At 39.7% G+C, this 19,287-nt stretch overlaps 2 protein-coding genes and 1 long non-coding RNA gene across 5 annotated transcripts; 1 reads left to right on the top strand and 2 right to left on the bottom strand.

Annotated features, from left to right (window-relative positions):
* Window positions 1–3,118: 3,118 nt before the first annotated feature.
* Window positions 3,119–7,451, bottom strand: LOC111448898. Its single transcript, XR_002711499.1, has 3 exons — window positions 7,340–7,451; window positions 4,147–4,283; window positions 3,119–3,174 (listed from the first exon to the last, which is right to left on the bottom strand). It is a non-coding gene; the product is annotated as an uncharacterized LOC111448898 (long non-coding RNA).
* A 1,817-nt stretch (window positions 7,452–9,268) lies between these two features.
* LOC111448439 (septin and tuftelin-interacting protein 1 homolog 1-like) lies at window positions 9,269–18,099 on the top strand. Of its 3 annotated transcripts, none has more exons than XR_002711435.1 (2): window positions 9,269–12,435; window positions 18,031–18,099. XR_002711435.1 is itself a non-coding variant. In XM_023088031.1 (1 exon), exon 1 carries the CDS (start codon window positions 9,715–9,717, stop codon window positions 12,328–12,330), a length of 2,616 nt encoding a protein of 871 aa, XP_022943799.1. In that variant the 5' UTR covers window positions 9,269–9,714; the 3' UTR covers window positions 12,331–12,599. The 3 variants fall into 3 exon arrangements, 1 of the variants encoding a protein (XP_022943799.1); XR_002711434.1 differs by lacking the exon at window positions 18,031–18,099 and adding an exon at window positions 16,137–16,221; XM_023088031.1 differs by lacking the exon at window positions 18,031–18,099 and having other exon boundaries at window positions 9,269–12,599.
* LOC111448440 (RNA polymerase sigma factor sigA-like) lies at window positions 14,361–18,951 on the bottom strand. The gene is made up of 10 exons (XM_023088032.1): window positions 18,834–18,951; window positions 17,796–18,615; window positions 16,585–16,783; window positions 16,405–16,497; window positions 16,104–16,232; window positions 15,258–15,311; window positions 15,085–15,162; window positions 14,923–14,985; window positions 14,688–14,800; window positions 14,361–14,602 (listed from the first exon to the last, which is right to left on the bottom strand). The coding sequence occupies exons 2-10, from the start codon at window positions 18,488–18,490 to the stop codon at window positions 14,494–14,496; spliced, it is 1,533 nt and encodes a 510-aa protein (XP_022943800.1). The 5' UTR covers window positions 18,491–18,615; window positions 18,834–18,951; the 3' UTR covers window positions 14,361–14,493.
* Between the last annotated feature and the right edge of the window lie 336 nt (window positions 18,952–19,287).

Genomic DNA, 19,287 nt, shown 5'->3' with positions numbered 1-19,287 from the left:
ATGGAATTGCTGAGAGAATGAACCAGACATTAATAGAGAAGGTTCGATGCATATTGTCTCAAGCAGGATTGAGTAAGGTATTTTGGGCTTAGGCTCTCAGTTATGCATTTCACTTGGTGAATCGTTTACCTTTCTGGAAACGGTGGGAGAACTCCGCTTGAGGTATGGTTAGGTAGTCCTGTTAGTGATTATGATAAATTGCATGTGTTTGGGTGTCCTGCTTATTATCATGTGACAGACTCAAAGTTGGATCCTAGAGCAAAAAAAGCCAAGTTTATGAGCTTTAGCAAAGGTGTGAAGGGCTATAGGTTATGGTGTCCAGAAACAAATAAGATTATTAATAGTCGAGATGTGACATTCGATGAGTCTGGAATGTTTTTGCAGAAAATTGAAAATAATGACGAGGCATTGAAGCAGGTGGAGAAGGTGGTGTTCTCTCCTGATGTGGTTGCTCCTACTGAAGAACCTATTGATCAGGTAAATAAATTTGATGTCTTAAAGCAGAAAGAGCAAAGTCTTGAGGAGCAAAGCCTTAAATGAAAGAGTGGAGGAACCTGAGTCAATCGCCAAGAATAGACCACGAAGGGTAATTCGAAAACCTGCAAGGTTTGATGATACGATAGCATATGCTTTCTCTTTGATTGATGGAGTTCCTAACAGTTACAAAGATGCTATTCAGAGCCCGGATAGCTTACACTGGCAAGAGGCTGTGAATCAGGAGATAGCATCATTGGAGATAAATCAAACTTGGGATTTGGTACAACTTCCAAAAGGTAAGAAGAAAATTGGTTGTAAATGGGTTTTTGCAAAAAAGGAAGACTCTTCTGGTATACGTTATAAGGCTCGACTTGTGGCTAAAGGCTACGCACAAAAAGAAGGTATTGATTACAATGAAATTTTCTCACCTGTGGTAAAACATTCTTCCATTCGAATTTTGTTGGCTTTGGCTGCTCAATTTAATCTTGAGCTTGCACAATTCGATGTAAAAACTGCTTTTTTGCATGGAGATTTGAAAGAAGAAATATATGTGGTGCAACCAGTCGGTTTCCGAGTAGTTGGACAGCAACATTTAGTATGCAGATTGAAGAAATCTTTGTATGGGCTGAAGCAATCCCCTCGCCAATGGTATAAAAGGTTTGATCATTTCATGGTAGAGCATATGTATACTCATAGTCAATTTGACCATTGTGTGTCAATTTGACCATTGTGTGTATTATCGGTGTCTTGATGATGGATCGTTTATCTATTTGCTCTTATATGTTTATGATATGTTAATTGCTTCGAAGAGACAGGTGGAGATTGATAAGCTCAAAGATGAGCTTTCTAAAACATTTGAAATGAAAGACTTAGGCAATGCAAAGAAAATAATTGGAATGGAGATAGAGCGAGATCAGAAAAAAGGTACAGTCTGGTTGACTCAGTCTCAATATCTACGCAAGGTATTGTCAAGATTTAGTTTGAATAATTCAACCAAACCCGTTAGTACTCCACTTGCTCCTCATTTCAAACTTAGTGCTTCCATGTGTCCAAGTTCTGATGATGACAAAAGGTATATGGAGAACATTCCTTATACAAATGTTGTTGGTGCGTTAATGTATGCTATGGTGTGTACTCGACCTGATCTTTCACACGCAGTAAGCATGGTGAGTCGTTATATGCATAATCCTGGTAAAGAGCATTGGCAGGCTGTAAAATGGATTCTTAGGTACATTCTTGGCATTATTGATGTTGGTATTAAGTTTCAAAACAAGAAATGTTTAATCTTGACAATTGTGTAGCTGGTTATGTGGATTCTGATTATGCTGGTGATTTGGATAAGCGACGATCTACTACGGGTTATTTATTTACTATGGCTGGTGGACTTGTTTGTTGGCGTTCAACATTGCAGTCTAGTGTTGCATTGTCTACCACTGAAGCAGAGTATATGGCACTAACGGAAGCCTTTAAAGAAGCTATTTGGATGCATGGTTTGATCAATGACTTGGGTATTTTGCAGGAACATATAGATGTATTTTGTGATAGCCAGAGCACTATTTGCTTGTCAAAAAATCAAGTCCATCATGCTCGTACAAAACACATTGATGTCCGTTTTTACTTTATTCGAGAAATTATTAGCAAAGGGGATATTCGTTTATTAAAAATTGGAACTGCTGATAACCCTACTAATATGTTGACAAAGGTGATCGCTCGTGAAAAGTTCTGGCATTGTTTGGATTTCATCAACGTCGGAAGGAAGTAGTGTGTTGACGTGGTAGCAACCAAAATCGCTATCAACTTGGAGATCTTATGACAAGGTGGAGATTGTTAAACACTGTCATAAGCCCTATTCTCTAGGATCAAGACCTATTCTCAAGGTCTTTTTAGGCTTGTTAGTTTATCTTTAGGTTTAGCAGAAGGCTATATAATGCCATTCTTTCTGCCGTTGAAATCATCAAGTTTTTTGAGTGTCATATTGTATGTCTTGAGTAACTTTGGTGTTGTGAGTACATTTGTTCCGCTTTCGGCGCACAACATAAGTTTCATGGGGCTAATACATGTCTCACTCTTTTGAGGGTTAATGGTACTTTTTTTTCAACATTTGCACGTCGTCTTCACTTAAGTTTATTCGCACCTTTTGTTATAAGGGTCTTCATTAGCATGACTTTTTCGACATTATCGCCCTTAATATCAAACTTCGCATCCACAAAATAAGATTCGACTTGTGAAAATAGGTTGGAGTTAGCTTCACTTTCTTGATACCAACTTTGTAAAACTTCGCTCAAGAAGGGCAAAAACTACCATTCTATTTTGTGAATCCACGGACGACCTAAGAACATCTTGTTGGTGGTTCTCGAATTGTAACGACCGATCTTCGAAAATATCGAATCACGGGTCGCCACGCGGACTCAAGAGAAAAAAAAAAATTCAATACTTCTTGTAGTTTGAACAGGGGACTAAAAGTTAAAATGCCTGATATACATTTCAAAAAAAAAAAAAAAAAAAAACTACAAAACACATAACGAAAATCGGCGGGGTCACATAAAAAGAAACGGTTACAAAATATCACAGGTTTTCCAAAAACGTCAAAAAATCATAACCAAAACAACATGGGAGAGGAGGACTTAATCTATGGGCCCCCTTCTACAGCTGCACGACTCCACACGTCCCCGCCACCGACCCAGATCTACTTTTCTCCTAAAAAAATAGCAAACAACACAGAATGAGTATATAAACAATACCCAGTAAGCAACTTGCTCGTAAGCTCTTGTCGAACTTAACCCTATTCATGGGATCCTAAGTTTTGAGCTCAAATAGTCACTAGTCAGAGACCTAGTGGTGCCTGACAACATCTAACTATTCCTAAGATCAGTAACTACCTGCCACTAAGGCCAGGTCAGTCACTACCTGTCTTACGCCATTGTCGGCTCAGATCACTAAAACTACCTGTCTTAGGAAGAGTAACTACTTGTCATTATGCCGCTCGGTTGGATCAGTAAAAGATCATGGCTCGTCCCACTAAGTACCGTCTCTGACGTGTTATCACAGTAATATACTATGATTACCCTCAACCTCTTGTGGGTGACTACAAAAATGGTACACTATCATTATGTGCTTCATAACTTATAATAACTAGCACCTAATAAATGATCCAACTCCCAAAGGGTAACAATGGGCTACCCAAGCCCCACGCCCAATGCCTAACAAAGAACCACGACAACAACACGTCGCCATGTTAAGTCACATAATAACCATAATAACCATCTAGCTCAACATAAAAACATATCATTGCATATGCCTATACAAAATTTCACATTCATACCAACGAAACTATATAACCATAACGACAACCAAAGTACAACCACACACATTATCGAAGTACCACCTCCATGAACTAACTTTATCCATTCCTAAATACGTTACTAAATTGTTTGGCCACAAATCCAAACTGACTCCTACAAGCAATTACAAAAAACTTGCTCTAGATGGTTACTTACTTGATCATAGACTTCCCAAAACTTTATCCAGTATTCAAATGTCCCCTTGACTAAGCTTGGAATTTTCCTATAATAAGGCATTTATGGAATGTGTGAATCAAGTACCTAAATTTGAATAAAGACGAATCAGATGGTGTGAAATGGGAAAACAAATCGGGTTTCAGTTCTGTACAGGTGGGTCGGGTCGGGTCAGGTCATGCCCCCTCAGTTTTCGGCCTCTTCTTCCCACCTTCTTCTTGATCTTTCTTTCCTCTCAACACCCCATGTCTTCTTCTTCACAAGGACTCACCAACTTCCCTCGACAATAACCTAGGTACACCGATCCCGTGAAAGGTATTAGGGTTTTGGAAAACAACAACGAAAATCACACCACTAGGACGTATCGTCGGCGTTCTCCCTTCCTCAACCTTTCGGTCCACCGTTGCTAATGAGCGCTTCAAGCTCTGTCGTTCGTCTCCAACGCTCCACCCTCTCCTTTGTCTTCTTCTTCTTTCTTCTTTTCTCTTTTCTCCCCACGACTTTTTTTTTTAAACCCTAAAAGAGTAGTAGAGCTGGCATTTCTCTCTCCTCACTTATTGCGAGCTGTACGACTCTTACAATCTTCCCCCCTTAAGAACTTTCGTCCCCGAAAGTTTCTAAATCCCTGAACAACATGGGGTACTTGGCCCTCATCTCGCTCTCTAACTCCCAGGTTGCTTCCTCAATGCGATGGTTATTCCATACCACCTTGACAAGCGATATCTCCTTATTTCTAAGCTTATGTATTTTCATGTCTATAGTCCCGATGGGCTCCTCCTCGTAACTTAAGCCCTCCCTCAAAGGAAGATTTGCATACTCAATCACATGAGAAGGATCTGGGGTGTACTTACGCAACATAGACACGTGGAACACATTGTGAACAGCAGCCAGAGCAGGAGGCAAGGCTAGTCGGTACGCCACAAGACCAACTCTCTCCGAGACGTCGAAAGGACTGATAAAGCTTGGTCTCAGTTTGTCCTTCCTTCTGAACCTCATCACCCCCCTCATGGGTGCTACTTTTAGGAAGACGTGATCGCCAACAGTAAATTCTAGAGCCTTGCGCCGCCTGTCTATATAACTCTTTTGTCGGCTTTGTGCAATTTGAATTTGTACTCTGATCTTTTGCACAGCTGCATTCGTTTGTTGGACTAACTCTGGCCCTAACAGTTGTCGCCTTCCCACTTCTTCCCAGGAAATTGGAGACCGACACCTTCGCCCGTATAGGGCCTCAAAAGGTGTCATCTGTATGGTCGCCTGGTAACTATTATTATATGCAAATTCAATAAGGTGCAGGTATTCGTCCCAACCACAAGCGAAGTCAATCACGCATGCTCGCAACATGTCTTCTAGGACCTAATTCAACCTTTCGGTTTGGCCGTCAGTCTGGGGGTGGAACGCTGTACTGAATCTGAGTTGGGTCCCCATTGCTTTTTGCAAACTTTTCCAAAAGTGGGAGGTAAAACATAAATCTTTGTATGACACAATGGAGATCGGAATCCCATGCAATCTGACAATTTGTTCCGAATATAGCTTCGCCCATTTATCTCCTGTGTAAGTAGCCTTACCGGTGATGAAGTGGGCGGATTTCGTCAGTCTATCAATAATCACCCAAATAATCGTATATCCCTTCGAGGTCTTGGGTAATCCGGTTACAAAGTCCATGGCTATATCCTCCCACTTCCACTGTGGAATGTCTAGGGGTTGTAGTAAGCCTGAGGGTCTCTGTCTAGGGGCCTTCACCTGTTGACAAGTGAGACACCTACTAACTTTGAGGGCAACATCCCGCTTCATCCCTGGCCACCAATAACACTTCTTCAGGTCACGATAGATCTTGGTACTACCAGGGTGCACTGAATAAAGAGATTCATGTGCTTCAGTTAGGAGGTCTTTTTTGATCTGCTCATCTGCGGGGACACATAGTCGTCCCTGCCATAGTAATCCTCCTTTGGAAGACATGGTAAATCCTTCCTCCCTCAATGCCTCATTTTGTTGGCAAATCAAGTACAAGCGAGGGTCGTTGCTCTGAGCATTTATGATTTGCTGCCTCAGATCTGGCTGGACCCTAAGTTGACTCAATCTTCCTATGGTGCCTCTTGCCACTACTTCTATTCCAGCTGCCATGTCCTCCTGCAACATATACTCCCTTGTAATTGACACCGAAGAGTGAGTGGTCCTCCTACTCAAGCGACTTGACCTGACCTGACCCACCTGTGTAGAACCGAAACCCGATTTGTTTTCCCATTTCACACCATCTGATTCGTCTTTATTCGGATTTAGGTACTTGACTCACACATTCCATAAATGCCTTATTATAGGAAAATTTCAAGCTTAGTCAAGGGGACATTTGAAGACTCGATAAAGTTTTGGGAAGTCTACGATCAAGTAAGTAACCATCTAGAGCAAGTTTTTTGAAATTGTTTGTAGGAGTCGGTTTGGATTTGTGACCAAACAATTTAGTAACGTATTTAGGAATGGATAAAGTTAGTTCATGGAGGTAGTACTTCGATAATGTGTGTGGTTGTACTTTGGGTGTCGTTATGGTTATATAGTTTCGTTGGCATGAATGTGAAATTTCGTATAAGCATATGCAATGGTATGTTTTTATGTTGAGCTAGATGGTTATTATGGTTATTATGTGACTTAGCATGACGACGTGTTGTTGTCGTGGTTCTTTGTTAGGCATTGGGTGTGGGGCTTGAGTAGCCCATTGTTACCCTTTGGGAGTTGGATCATTTATGAGGTGCTAGTTATTATAAGTTATGAAGCCCATAATGATACTATGCCGTTTTCGTAGTCACCCACAAGGGGTTGAAGGTAATCATAGTATATTACTGTGATAACACGTCAAAGATGGTACTTAGTGGGACGAGCCATGACCTTTTACTGATCCAGCCGAGCGACATAGTGACAGGTAGTTACTGTTCCTAAGACAGGTAGTTTTAGTGATCTGAGCCGACAAGGGCGTAAGACAGGTAGTGACTGACCTGGCCTAGCGAGGCACAGTGGCAGGTAATTACTGATCTTAGGAACAGTTAGATGTTGCCAGGCACCAATAGGTCTATGACTAGTGACTATTCAAACTTAAAACTTAGGATCCCGTGAATAGGGCTAAGTTCGACAAGAGCTTACGAGCAAGTTGCTTACTGGGTATTGTTTATATACTCATTCTATGTTGTTTGCTATTTTTTCAGGAGAAAAGTAGATCTGGGTCGGTGGCGGGGACGTGTGGAGTCGTGCAGCTGCAGAAGGGGGCCCTTAGATTGAGTTCTCTTCTCCCATGTCGTTTTGGTTATGATTTTTTGACGTTTTTGGAAAACAACACCGAAAATCACACCACTAGGACTTACCGTCGGCGTTCTCCCTTTCTCAACCGTTCGGCCCACCGTTGCTAACGAGTGCTTCAAGCTCCGTCGTTCATCTCCAATGCTCCACCCTCTCCTCTGTCTTCTTCTTCTTTCTTCTTTTCTCTTTTCTCCCCGCGGTCTCTCTTTTTTTTTTTTAACCCTCAAAGAGTAGTGACATTTCTCTCTCCTCACTTATTGGCTCTTACACGAATATATGACATGGAACAATTTGTTGGCCTTTAGGCCCCAATGATAATTTCTAGATGTATCATGTCAATTTCTCGGTTATCTGCCTTAGTTGAAGCCTAACGTGCTATTTGATAGGTCCTCCATTGATTCATTTGGTAGCAAGCGGGTTCGCTCCTTTTCCTCATAAACTATGAGTTCTCTCCTTATTGTTTCCTGGACATACTTCCTCCAAACGATTGTCGTGGAAGTTTTTTTAGGAGCAACCTTAGTAATGTTATTGGTCTGCGAGAACGAGGGATATCCTCGTCTTCCTCATCTACCGACTTAAGTTTCCTTGTCTTCTTTTTAACCTTTCTTATTTTGAGTGTAACTTCTTCTCCTATAATTTTGGTACGAGCCAGACTCTTCTGAATAAATTTGATTGTTTTCTTGTTACCTTCAATAGACTCATACGTTGGGATCTTCTATTGGAACCGAACAACAATAAGCTCAAAGGTTACAAATTGGATCAAACTTTCTCCTTGATTATATAATATACCAAAGGTGGTTCAACGTTAGAATTTATCATTTCTATAACACGATTCGTCTGAGCTTCCTTTTCAAGATCTAGTCAATCTAAAATTAACTTGTTTGTACAAAACACTTCTCCATTAGATCATCGGTGAATATAATATTTGCAGTAGTTAAGGTCATTTACTTTTTCTAACTATTTCGATTGTTTGCATTTAGAAAAGTAGCTGAGTTGTTTCTTTAACAGTTGCTTGAACGTGTCAGGAATGTCAGTCTAAAAGTGGAAAAAAATTTCCTACCTTTCTTTTATGGTGAGGTGACGTCTCTCGGAGAAGCATAAGATTAAACATATAAATACCTTTGTTTTACCTATGACTCAAACACACATGGTTAGTGATTTATTCGGAAACTAAATCAAATAGGTCTTTTTAACTCAGGAGTAGAGTAACATCGTAGTAAGACGTAAATCATCCGTTCAAACTCGATAAGGGACTTTGGCTTTTGTCATGAAACTCCCACGGGAGTATTCATATCTGATTGAAGGGAGAATTAGATGTCAATCCTCATCATCAATTTTCATTTATTAACTCCAAAAAGACCCTGACCTGACTTCATCAAATAATTGCATTGTAGAAAAAGAAAGAATGAAAAAAAAAAAATTAGAAATAAAAAAAGTACAGAAATTCTTGATTGCATCACGAATTCCATTTTGTTTGAACTCGATATGGATAAAAGATCTTCCTACGTTATGCTATTCAATTCTCGACGATGAATCAATTTGATAGCTCCGATATTGTTATTCATGATATTTTAATACGATTCGATATCATCGAGATGCAAGACAACCCATTGAATTTACAAGCGAAACATTTATCATCGCTATGAGATTTAATCCCGAGTTAAACGTATTAAGAATATTCAACTTCGAGAGAGTCTGTACATACTAATTACTATTATGATTTAAATCTGTAATCAATAGAGTCAGTACATGCTAATTGCCACTGAACTATGATAAATTTTCGAGTTCAACAACGTATAAGTATTAGTATTTAAATTTTTTGGTAAATAATATAAATCGAACCGATCAATATATATTAAGAAATTTATGAATATAAAAATGAGTTGTAAATATATTTAAAGTTTGAAAACTTATTGTTTAAATTTATATTTGATTAAGTTTAACCTAATTTTAATTTAAGTAGGAGGATTCCTTAGGAAAATTTTAATTTTGAAGGCAAATTTGACAAATCTGACAAATCGATCGAATAAAAAGGACATTCAACCCAATTTCGCAGCAAGTGGCCATGGGCTGAAGGCGGCGGTACAAAATTCCGACGTTCATAACAAAAAACGAAATTCGAAATTCGAAATATTTTAGCGAAGAACAGAAGAAGAAGAACAAGAAGAAGAAGCGCAGCTACTGAAGTAGGTTTTCTTCTCGATCAATCATTTTTGATATTGTCAGTCATCCTAGGTTTTCAATTTCAGACGGGATCCCTTCTCCACTCTTTTGTTGTTGTTTTTAATTTTTTTTGTTATTCTGGAGCCGCCGTAATCTGTTTTCCTGGGCGAAATTAGGAAATCAGGGCATTTTTGAGTTTCTTCTTGTTTCTGAAATTAGTGTGTAATTCGTGAGTAGTTGAGAAGGGGGAGAGAGAGAGAGAGAGGGAGAGGGAGAGATGGATGATTATCAAGAAATGGAGAGGTTTGGTATGGAGAATGATTACGATGATGGCCAATGGATTGGGGGCGAGTTTTATTACCGAAAGCGCAAAGAGAAGAGGTCCCAAACGAAAGATGATGTTCTTTATGGTGTGTTCGCGACTGGGTCGGATTCGGACTCTGATGGTGATGGATTTTCGTCTCGGAAGCGCCGCAAGGACCGCGACTTGTCTAGGAAACCTGACCTCACCAAGCCTGTCAATTTTGTATCCACCGGCACCGTCATGCCCAACCAGGAGATTGATAAGATTTCCAAGGATGGAGATGCTGAGAATGTGGAAGATAACCGGCCTGGCCTTGGCTTGGGCTCTAGCACGTCTGGTTCTGGCCTGGGTTTTAGTTCTTCGACTGCTGACAGAAATCTTGATGGGTTTAAGGAGAATGGTTCTACTGTTGATGGAGATGAAGGTGGTGATGACTTCTTTTTGCCCACTGCGTTTGGGAGAAAGATAAAGGAGGGAGCTGAAAGGAGGGAGAGGGAAAGAGTGAAATCACAGATAGAGAAGAAAAGTCAAGTGGTAGCCGGGGGAAGAAAAGATTCTGACACTGGGAATGTTGGAGCCTTTGAGAAGCATACCAAGGGCATCGGTCTGAAGCTACTCGAAAAAATGGGATACAAGGGAGGTGGGCTTGGAAAAAACAAACAAGGGATTGTAGCTCCTATCGAAGCTAAAATGAGGCCTAAGCATATGGGTATGGGTTTTAATGACTTCAAAGAGGCACCTAAGGTACAAGCTTTGCAGGAACTTGAGGAGAAAACATTGCCCCAACCAACGACGAAGGCAAAGGAGAGGCTATGGTCGAAGCAAGTAAGGTCTAAAAAGAAGAAAGAAGCATATTTAACAGCTGAGGAATTACTGGCTAGCAAGCAGGACCAGGCATTGGAGGTTGTTCAAAAGGTGTTTGATATGCGTGGTCCTCAGGTGCGGGTGTTAACAAATTTAGAGAACTTGAACGCTGAAGAGAAAGCCCGAGAAAATGACATCCCTATGCCAGAGCTTCAGCATAATGTGAGGTTGATTGTAGATTTGGCTGAGTTGGATATTCAAAAAATTGATAGAGATTTGAGAAATGAGAAGGAAACTGCACTGAGCCTACAGGAAGAGAAGGAAAAGTTAGAGATTGAGCTGGCTCGTCAGAAGAAGCAGATGGATAGTATGGAAGAAATTATGAGCATGATAGAACGAATAGGAGAAGATAATTCTGCTGGAACATTGACATTAGATGGACTTGCTAAGTGCTTCAGTGGCTTGCAGAGAAAATTTAGTGATGAGTACAAGTTATGTAACTTGTCTTGCATTGCATGTTCATTTGCACTACCTTTGTTTATTAGAGTATTTCAGGGCTGGGATCCTCTTCAAAATCCTTCTCATGGGTTAGAAGTGATATTGTTGTGGAAGACTCTCCTTCAAGATGAAGACTGTGTTGACATTTGGGATGTGACGTCGCCTTATACTCTCCTGGTTTCAGAAGTCGTGCTACCTGCCGTACGAATCTCTGGCATAAATACTTGGCAGGCTAGGGATCCTGAACCAATGCTTCGGTTCTTAGAGTCTTGGGAAAAATTGCTGCCTCCTTCAGTCCTTCATACCGTATTGGACAATGTTGTCATGCCTAAACTTGCAAGTGCAGTAGATTTGTGGGAACCTCAGCGAGATCCTGTTCCTATCCACATGTGGGTACATCCATGGCTGCCATTGTTAGGGCATAAGCTGGAGGGTATGTATCAGGTCATACGTACAAAGTTGAGTTTTGTTCTTGGTGCTTGGCACCCGAGTGATGCTTCTGCCTATACTATATTATCACCCTGGAAAGCTGTATTTGATTCTGCTAGTTGGGAGCAGCTTATGTGTCGATTTATTGTACCTAAATTGCAGCTTGTCTTGCAAGAATTCCAAGTTAATCCAGGAAATCAGAAACTTGATCATTTTTACTGGGTTACTAGTTGGGCTTCTGCCATACCTATCCACATCATGGTTGATATGATGGAGAAATTCTTCTTCTCCAAGTGGCTACAGGTATTGTATCACTGGTTATGTTCAAATCCAAATTTTGAGGAGGTTACAAAGTGGTACATGGGCTGGAAAGAACTCTTCCCAAAGGAGCTTCTGGCTAATGAAAGTATCAGGTACCAGCTTAGTTGTGGCCTGGATATGATGAATCAAGCCGTTGAAGGGATGGAGGTAGTTCAGCCAGGTTTGAAAGAGAATATTTCTTACCTTCGGGTTCTTGAGCAACGACAGTTCGAAGCTCAGCAGAAAGCTGCTGCGCAAGCTAAACAACAAGGCTCAGCTGGATTGGGTAATGCTTCTCATTTGGACAGTATGGGTGATACAGTTGAGATGACTCTGAAAGAAGTACTTGAGGCCCATGCTCAACAGTACGGTTTGCTCTTTAAGCCTAAACCTGGAAGAATGCACAATGGGCACCAGATATATGGCTTTGGAAATGTAAGCATAATAGTTGATGCTCTAAATCAAAAAGTGTACGCCCAAACTGAGGAATCATGGTCCCTAGTATCCCTTGAACGATTACTGGACATGCACACTAGTTCTACAGCAAAGAGATGGTAGATGTAAGCTTGGCATAACTTTTTGAAGGAATTTCTCATGTTGTGAAGCAACTTTAAGCAGTGTTTAGATTATGTAGACTGCTTGTACTATAGGAGAAACTATAAGGTTAGTATGGCTTCAATCTCTCAGTCATTGATGGGCAAGTCTTTTTCACCATTAGATATGATCTGAAAATTCTTTTTTCATCAATATGTACTGAATTTTGTCTTTTTTATGTGAATTACTATCTTATCATGAATTAATCTCAATCTCTAGCTTTGCTGGTAAAATTCTGTGATGTCTTCTATCACCATTTGCGTTTTTAATAGGTACAGATAAAATACTGAAAGGTGATTCATGATGAAGATTTTTATTCTAAATTTATTGATTCCTTATTAGTTTTTGGTTCATGTCCCAATGACAATACTTGATAATTATATGGTTAAATTCAGAATTGGATCTGACATGTAAATAATGAACATGTTTTAAATAGAAACTTAGGTTTTTAGATTTAGAGGCTAAAGATGGAGTTTAATAGGCGGTCATAAAGGGAATTTAATGAGAGTTGAGATTAAAAGTAGCTTTTCTGAATCAAGAAGCACTATAGATGCTGATATCCAAAACGAGCGCTATGTTCTTCCTAAAAACTTATGAACCTAATGCTTTGTTCTTTGCTGGAGAGGTATAGGAATGAAAGAGGTTACTTTCTGGAACTGGCTAGGAATAGCAACAATTGTTATAAGGTGTATGCAACTGGGGTGATTGCAGGGGGGTGCAAGCTCTGGTTTCATGAAGAACAATAGAATGATGGAATACAGTTTTGAATTTGTGTTAATGATGGGTCTTCTGTCCCTTATATGGTGTTCTGATGCAGGAGAAAAGACAATTAGAGACAAAAGTAGGGAATGTTTTTTATTTTGGGGGGAGTGTGCGCTTCCACTTTAGAATTCCCAGCGAAGTTGTCAATATACTGATAGATGCATAAGAAAAATTATCTGGGAATGAGCCGATGGAAGGGATGATAACCATATCAAATAGATTGGTGTGTCAAATCGTGAGACTTTTTTTTTGTTTTAATGCTTCCTATTTATTTTGTTTAACATTTAACTTTATTTTGTTGTCTAAACTGGAGATTGTTGTACTAAAAACTATAATTCTGAACTTTGTTTGAAATGAATCTTGCAATTGGAATTGAAATATGTATATCTAAATTTTTGCATCAAGCGTTGTTTAGCATTGACATGTGTATTATTATGTTAACATGTTTCTTAACCATCCCTGTCTTAACGTCTTTTTGCGTTCCTTCTTTCTTTCTTCTGAGATAGATTGTTCTGAATCTTTGCTTCTTAGCGTGCGCAATTGTTGCAAAAATTCAAATAATATCAGACATAAAAGAAAAATGTAATGGAAATTGAAGTTTCCTAGCATTATATACATTTTATTTGTGTAGATGCTTCAATTAATAACTTGGTTAGATGCTTTCTGAATTCAAATCTCTGGCTTCTTGTCATCTTGTGCCTTTAGTTACACAAAATCTATTTTGATTTATATTGGTTCATTATCCTTAAATCCTTCCTATTGAATACTTCATCTCTGGATGATCATGGTTACAAACCTGATATATATATATATATATATATAGAAACCGCATTGAGTTTGAGAAAGTTACAGGTACTGTGTTATATAGGCTGATTAACTGGAGGTCACTTTTAACTAATGGGTGGATGGCAAATAATATTAAGTTTGTTAGTTAGCACTTCGTCAGCCACAACGGTAGGAAATTTTGGGAAATCCGGATATTTGGGTAGATATCGAGTATTGTAGGGAGTAGTAAGCTACTACCTTTGTACTTAGAAAATGGTAGCAAAGTAGTAAGATATTGAGTATTGTAACATTACTTCTGTAATGTTGGGAAACTGGTAGCAAAGTATTCCCTTGTGGATTTATTGTGCGCTGCTCAGAAAATTTGATGATTGAAGTGTTTCTAATAGTTGGGAGGATACTTTTACAATAGATTGTGCAGGATCATGACACCACTAAGACAACATGCCTCAAAATCAAATTTCGCAAAAAAATTATTCACATTTAGTAGATGGCAACATCAATCAAGAGCAAAATCTCTTTCTATATATATACACAATAGACAATGGATGGTCTCTATTGTAATTATATGTTCTTAACAAATTAGTGTTTAAGCAACATGGCTTCCATCTTCCTTGTCTTGGCTGCCTTCTTTAGTTTCTCCAACGCCACTAGTCCAATTTGTCTTACTCTTTCTCTGGACAACCCTATGCTGAAAAACTCATACCACAAAGTGCATTTTGTCAGCTAACTTAGAACATCATCGTCATTTGCTCGATTAAGTTTCTTTGGCTTACCGTTTGCTTATTTCCTCCCATGTCAGACACTCGTTATCCAGACCGTGGTATAGGCGTATGATCTCTCTTTCTCGGTCCCCAAGTGTCGTAGTTATGAGATTGTTAACCTCAGCCTGCCAATATTTTTCAGTGTATAAGCAAACAACTCATCATTCGTCACCTTATATTGATGAAAATAGTATAGTTTTTCACTCTTTTAAGTCTATTTTCTTGGTTTTGTGGTCGATTATTTTACCTTCAGAACCCATATGTCTGTTCCATGCCATGGGTTGTTCTCGAGGCAGTTATCTGCAATATACTGCAAAAACAAAGGAATTCAAGCAACGCCAAAAATTTAGAACAAAGTTCTGAAAAACATGTTATGTTTGAAGAAACAGAGTTTCTATTCAAGTCTTACACTATGATGAGTTTCGCCTGGAAGACCATTTAATGAAGGAAATGCCTCTCGGTCTAGCGAGAACACCTTGCTTATTGCCTAAAAGAGATGATTGGTTGGCTTAATAAGGAAAATGAAAACAGAGATTCATTAGGATAAAGCACAGTAAATGGGTTATTAGAAATTTGTAGTACCTCTGTGGCGTTCTTGACTTTCTTTTTGGACATGTTTAAGGATTCTGCAATCCTCTGGGACAAATAGACAAGTGTTAAGGAAATCCCAAAGTCCACAAAGTTCATGTTGGTTAGTATGGGTATTTCTGTTTTATTTTTACTCATGTCTATTTTCATTTTTCCGTTTTGTTTCCAAGACTTTTTATGTATATGGTAGTCCAATGTTCTATGAATACGTTTCAAATGATTATTTCTGCATAAACGGTGATGTTATGTATATGGTAGCGACTTTAGGTTAGTAAAAAAATCTAGGGTCGTTATAGTTGGTATCAGAGCTAGTCACTGGATGGTGTACTAGCGAGGATGCTGAGCCCCGAAGGGGGGTGGACACCGAGCGGTGTGCCAGTGAGGACGCTGAGTCCTGAAGGAGGGTGGATTGTTAGATCCCACAGTGATTGGAGAGAGGAACGAGTGCTAGCGAGGATGTTGGGCCTGAAGGGGGGTTAATTGTGAGATCCCACTCCAATTGGAGAGGGGAACGAGTGCCAGCGAGGATGCGCTGGGTCTTGAAGGGGGTGGACTGTGAGATCCCACATTGGTTGGGGAGGAGAATGAAACATTCTTTATAAGGGTGTGAAAATCTCTCCCTAGCAGACATGTTTTAAAAACTTTGAGGGGAAGCCCGAAAAGGAAAGTCCAAAGAAAACAATATATGTTAGCGGTGGACTTGAGCTGATATAGTTCACATCTTAGTCTAAGTTTGTGGTCTTTAATGTCAGTAAGCAGCGTTTAGCAATATTTTAATGTCAGTAAGCAGTGTTCAGCAATATTTTGCTGCAGTGTTATAACAGTTAGTTATCCACTTACATCAATTGATGGAGTGATTCCTTTCTCTTGCAGTCTAACTTTAGCGTTGCGAATCAATCCTAATCTTTCATGCATATGAGTCGGTAATCTTAGCATTCTTGAATTCTCAACTAATGCTTTTGAAACACCCTGCACATGGATGAAGACATTCAACTGCTGTCAGTGCGTGCTATAACATGGTATGCATTCTCCAATTTAGATGCTTACATTAACTGATTTAATATCTCTCCTTTTATTCTTGGCAAATCAACATGTTTGATCTCCAAGTGTTCATGATACAGAAGTGTAGTTGTTTTCTCACCTGGCGTATCCACCAATAAACATAGGTTGAGATTTTAAACCCCTTTGAAGAATCAAACTTCTCTATCCCACGGAGAAGTCCAATTAAGCCACCCTACATTAGACATGAACAAACTCTTCAATTACAGGGAAGCTAATAGGTGTAGAGTTAGCTCTGTAGGGGCTGTCATAAGCTCTTCACCTGAACTAAGTCATCCATTTCAGCCCCCATTTTGTCGTATCTTTGCGCAATAGACATAACCAAACGAACATTGCTCATTGCTAGCTTCTCTCTTGCTAATGAACATTCCATTACACTTGACCGTAATTTGGCACGAGAAATCTTGAGTGATATTGCTAGTTGGTCTTCAGAGGGCTCACATCCTAATCTTTCCTTTAGTCTGAGGTTCATTACAGAGGTTAGGGAGAACAAAATGTGAAGTTCATGATATCATTATTAGAGCATCAGTTTTGACAATGGAGTAACAGTAGCATATAAGCATATGATGGGTTTCTTTTTCACATCAGTTCGGTTAGGATAAGACTAATCATGAGAAGAAAACGGCCGGAAAAGAGTAAGTGTTGAATGGTTTTATCCCACCCTGAGGCCATCCAAGTAGGAATAATACTATCTACTACTATTACTCAATTGTATACGTAAATGTTGTGAGATCCCACGTTGGTTCGAGAGGGGAACGGAGTATTCCTTATAAGGGTGTGGAAACCTCTCCTTAGTAGACACGTTTTAAAACGGTGAGGTTGACGGCGATGCGTAATGGGTCAAAACAGACAATATCTACTAGCGGTGAGCTTTGGTTGTTACAAATGGTATCAGAACTAGACACCAGGCGGTATGCCAACAAGGACGTTAGGCTCCGAAGGAGGGTGGATTTGTGAGATCTCACATTGATTAGAGAGAGAAACGAGTGCTAGCGAGAACGCTGGGTCTTGAAGGGGGGTGGATTGTGAGATCCCACATTGATTGGAGAGGGGAACGAGTGTCAGCGAGGATGCTGGGCCCCGAAGGGGGTTGGATTGTGAGATCCCACATTGATTGGAGAGGGGAACGAGTGTCAGCGAGGATGCTGGGCCCCGAAGGGGGGTTGGATTGTGAGATTTCACATCGGTTGGAGAGGAAAACGAAACATTCTTTACAAGGGTGTGGAAACCTCTCCTTAGCAGACACGTTTTAAAAATCTTGAGGGCTAGCTCAAAAGGGAAAACCCAAAGAAAACAATATCTGGTAGCTGTGAGCTTGGGTAGTTACAAAGCGGAAAACATAAAGAGGACAATATCTGCTAGTTATAAAGCGGAAAACTCAAACAGGACAATATCTGCTAGCTGTGGGCTTGGATAGTACAAAGCTTTGGAGTAACTATGAAAATCTGAATAAGAACATAAGAATGTGCTGACCTGGTTTTACGCTCCTCCAATGCGAGACCGACTTTGATTTTCTTCGAAAGGCGTACAACTTCAGCATGAGAAAGCAACTCTTCACTTAATAAACCTCTCACATACCCCTTTAATCGATTTTGTAATAGCTCAGGATTGATTGTAGGCCTCAACTGTTTGCTGATTCTTGGCTGAGCCATAAGAACATGTTTGCTCTGTATTTTCCTCTTAGAACTCATTCTCCTTTGTCGTGCAGACACACCAGAACAAGTGACAGGTACTTTCTTCTGTGTTTTTCCTCTCAGCGCATCGGCCAACACGGTTTGATCGAAAGACAGATTCCATTGCTTCTCCAGCATAGACTTTTGCAGCAAAAGAAGAGCCTCCACAGTACATTTCAGATCAGTTTCTTCATCTTCCCAGATCGTGCTATTATGAAGCCTTGGTTCAGCAGTTGGAGAAGAGGGTGTATCTACATGTTCCTTCACAGCTTTGATGCAATGCCCGTGCCGATTCGACGACTGATTTCTCGGAGAAAAGTTAGCCGAACTTCTTGCTGTTATTACCACACTCTTTGTAGGGGAAACCTGGGTTTGTCCAATCCTGTGGTCATTGGCATACAAAACCTTTTCTGTGAAATCGGAATAATAGGATGAAGAATTGAACAGCCTCTTGGCTGCACCAAGCCCAGTTATTGCAGTTGTTGTTGCCATCATAATATCATATGGCTTCTCTTCTTCTTGTGCACAAAACTCTTAATCATCACACGATGAACACAAAATCAAAGAACACCAAATCAAAACTTCCAAGTCTATTTGCTTCACCAGAGCCACAAACAGCCCTAAATTCATGAAACAGAGTAGAAAGTGGATTAAATTCCCACCTGAAATCTACAAACAATCAAAGAAAATAAAGTGGACAAGAACTTAGAAGAACAAAATGATATCCAGATTGAGTTTCAGTCACTACAAATCAACATGGAAACACCAAAAACAACAGAACCCAGAAACAGAAATTATTGAATGAATTGAAACATGAAAGAGTGGATGAATTAAGAACCTCGAAAATGGAGAAAATGGAGGAAGACGATGGAGTCTTCACTCCTCAACTCTAGAGAGAGAGAGTGACGATGAATCCAAGATCAAATGGTTTGCTGCTGTTGTTGGTGGCTTCATGAATACCATCAATTTTTTTTTTTGAATTCGATGAAAAATTTATGGTGCGGTTTAATTAAAAAATTCATGGAAAAAAAGGAGAAAATGGGAATTAAAAAAAAAAAAAATAGAGAGGAAAATGTTTGAGCATTAAGGATATGGGAAACTGAGATCCTATTGGTTGGAATAGATCTTGGGTCCAGCTTTGTGTGGCCTGCAATTTATTTATTTATTTTTCATTATATATATATATGTATGTAGATGTCTATACACATGCCAACATTTTTTTTTCCTTTTCTTGTTACGTGTGGAAAGAACTTCTGAATAATATTCTCTCGGTCTCAATTTTACCCTCAATA

Source organism: Cucurbita moschata, unplaced genomic scaffold, assembly GCF_002738365.1.
Source record: "Cucurbita moschata cultivar Rifu unplaced genomic scaffold, Cmos_1.0 Cmo_Scf00010, whole genome shotgun sequence".
NCBI lineage: Eukaryota > Viridiplantae > Streptophyta > Magnoliopsida > Cucurbitales > Cucurbitaceae > Cucurbita > Cucurbita moschata.
The sequence above is the reverse complement of the archived record's forward strand: the minus strand, read 5'-3'. Positions and strand labels throughout refer to the sequence as shown.

Coding starts and splice junctions, on each gene's coding strand:
- LOC111448439 (XM_023088031.1), top strand. CDS start 9,715: ATGGATGATTATCAAGAAATGGAGAGGTTTGGTATGGAGAATGATTAC.
- LOC111448440 (XM_023088032.1), bottom strand. CDS start 18,490: ATGATGGCAACAACAACTGCAATAACTGGGCTTGGTGCAGCCAAGAGG. Junction 16,498..16,584: donor AAATGGATGACTTAGTTCAG/GTGAAGAGCTTA, acceptor TGTCTAATGTAG/GGTGGCTTAATTGGACTTCT. Junction 15,163..15,257: donor AAGTCAAGAACGCCACAGAG/GTACTACAAATT, acceptor CATCTCTTTTAG/GCAATAAGCAAGGTGTTCTC.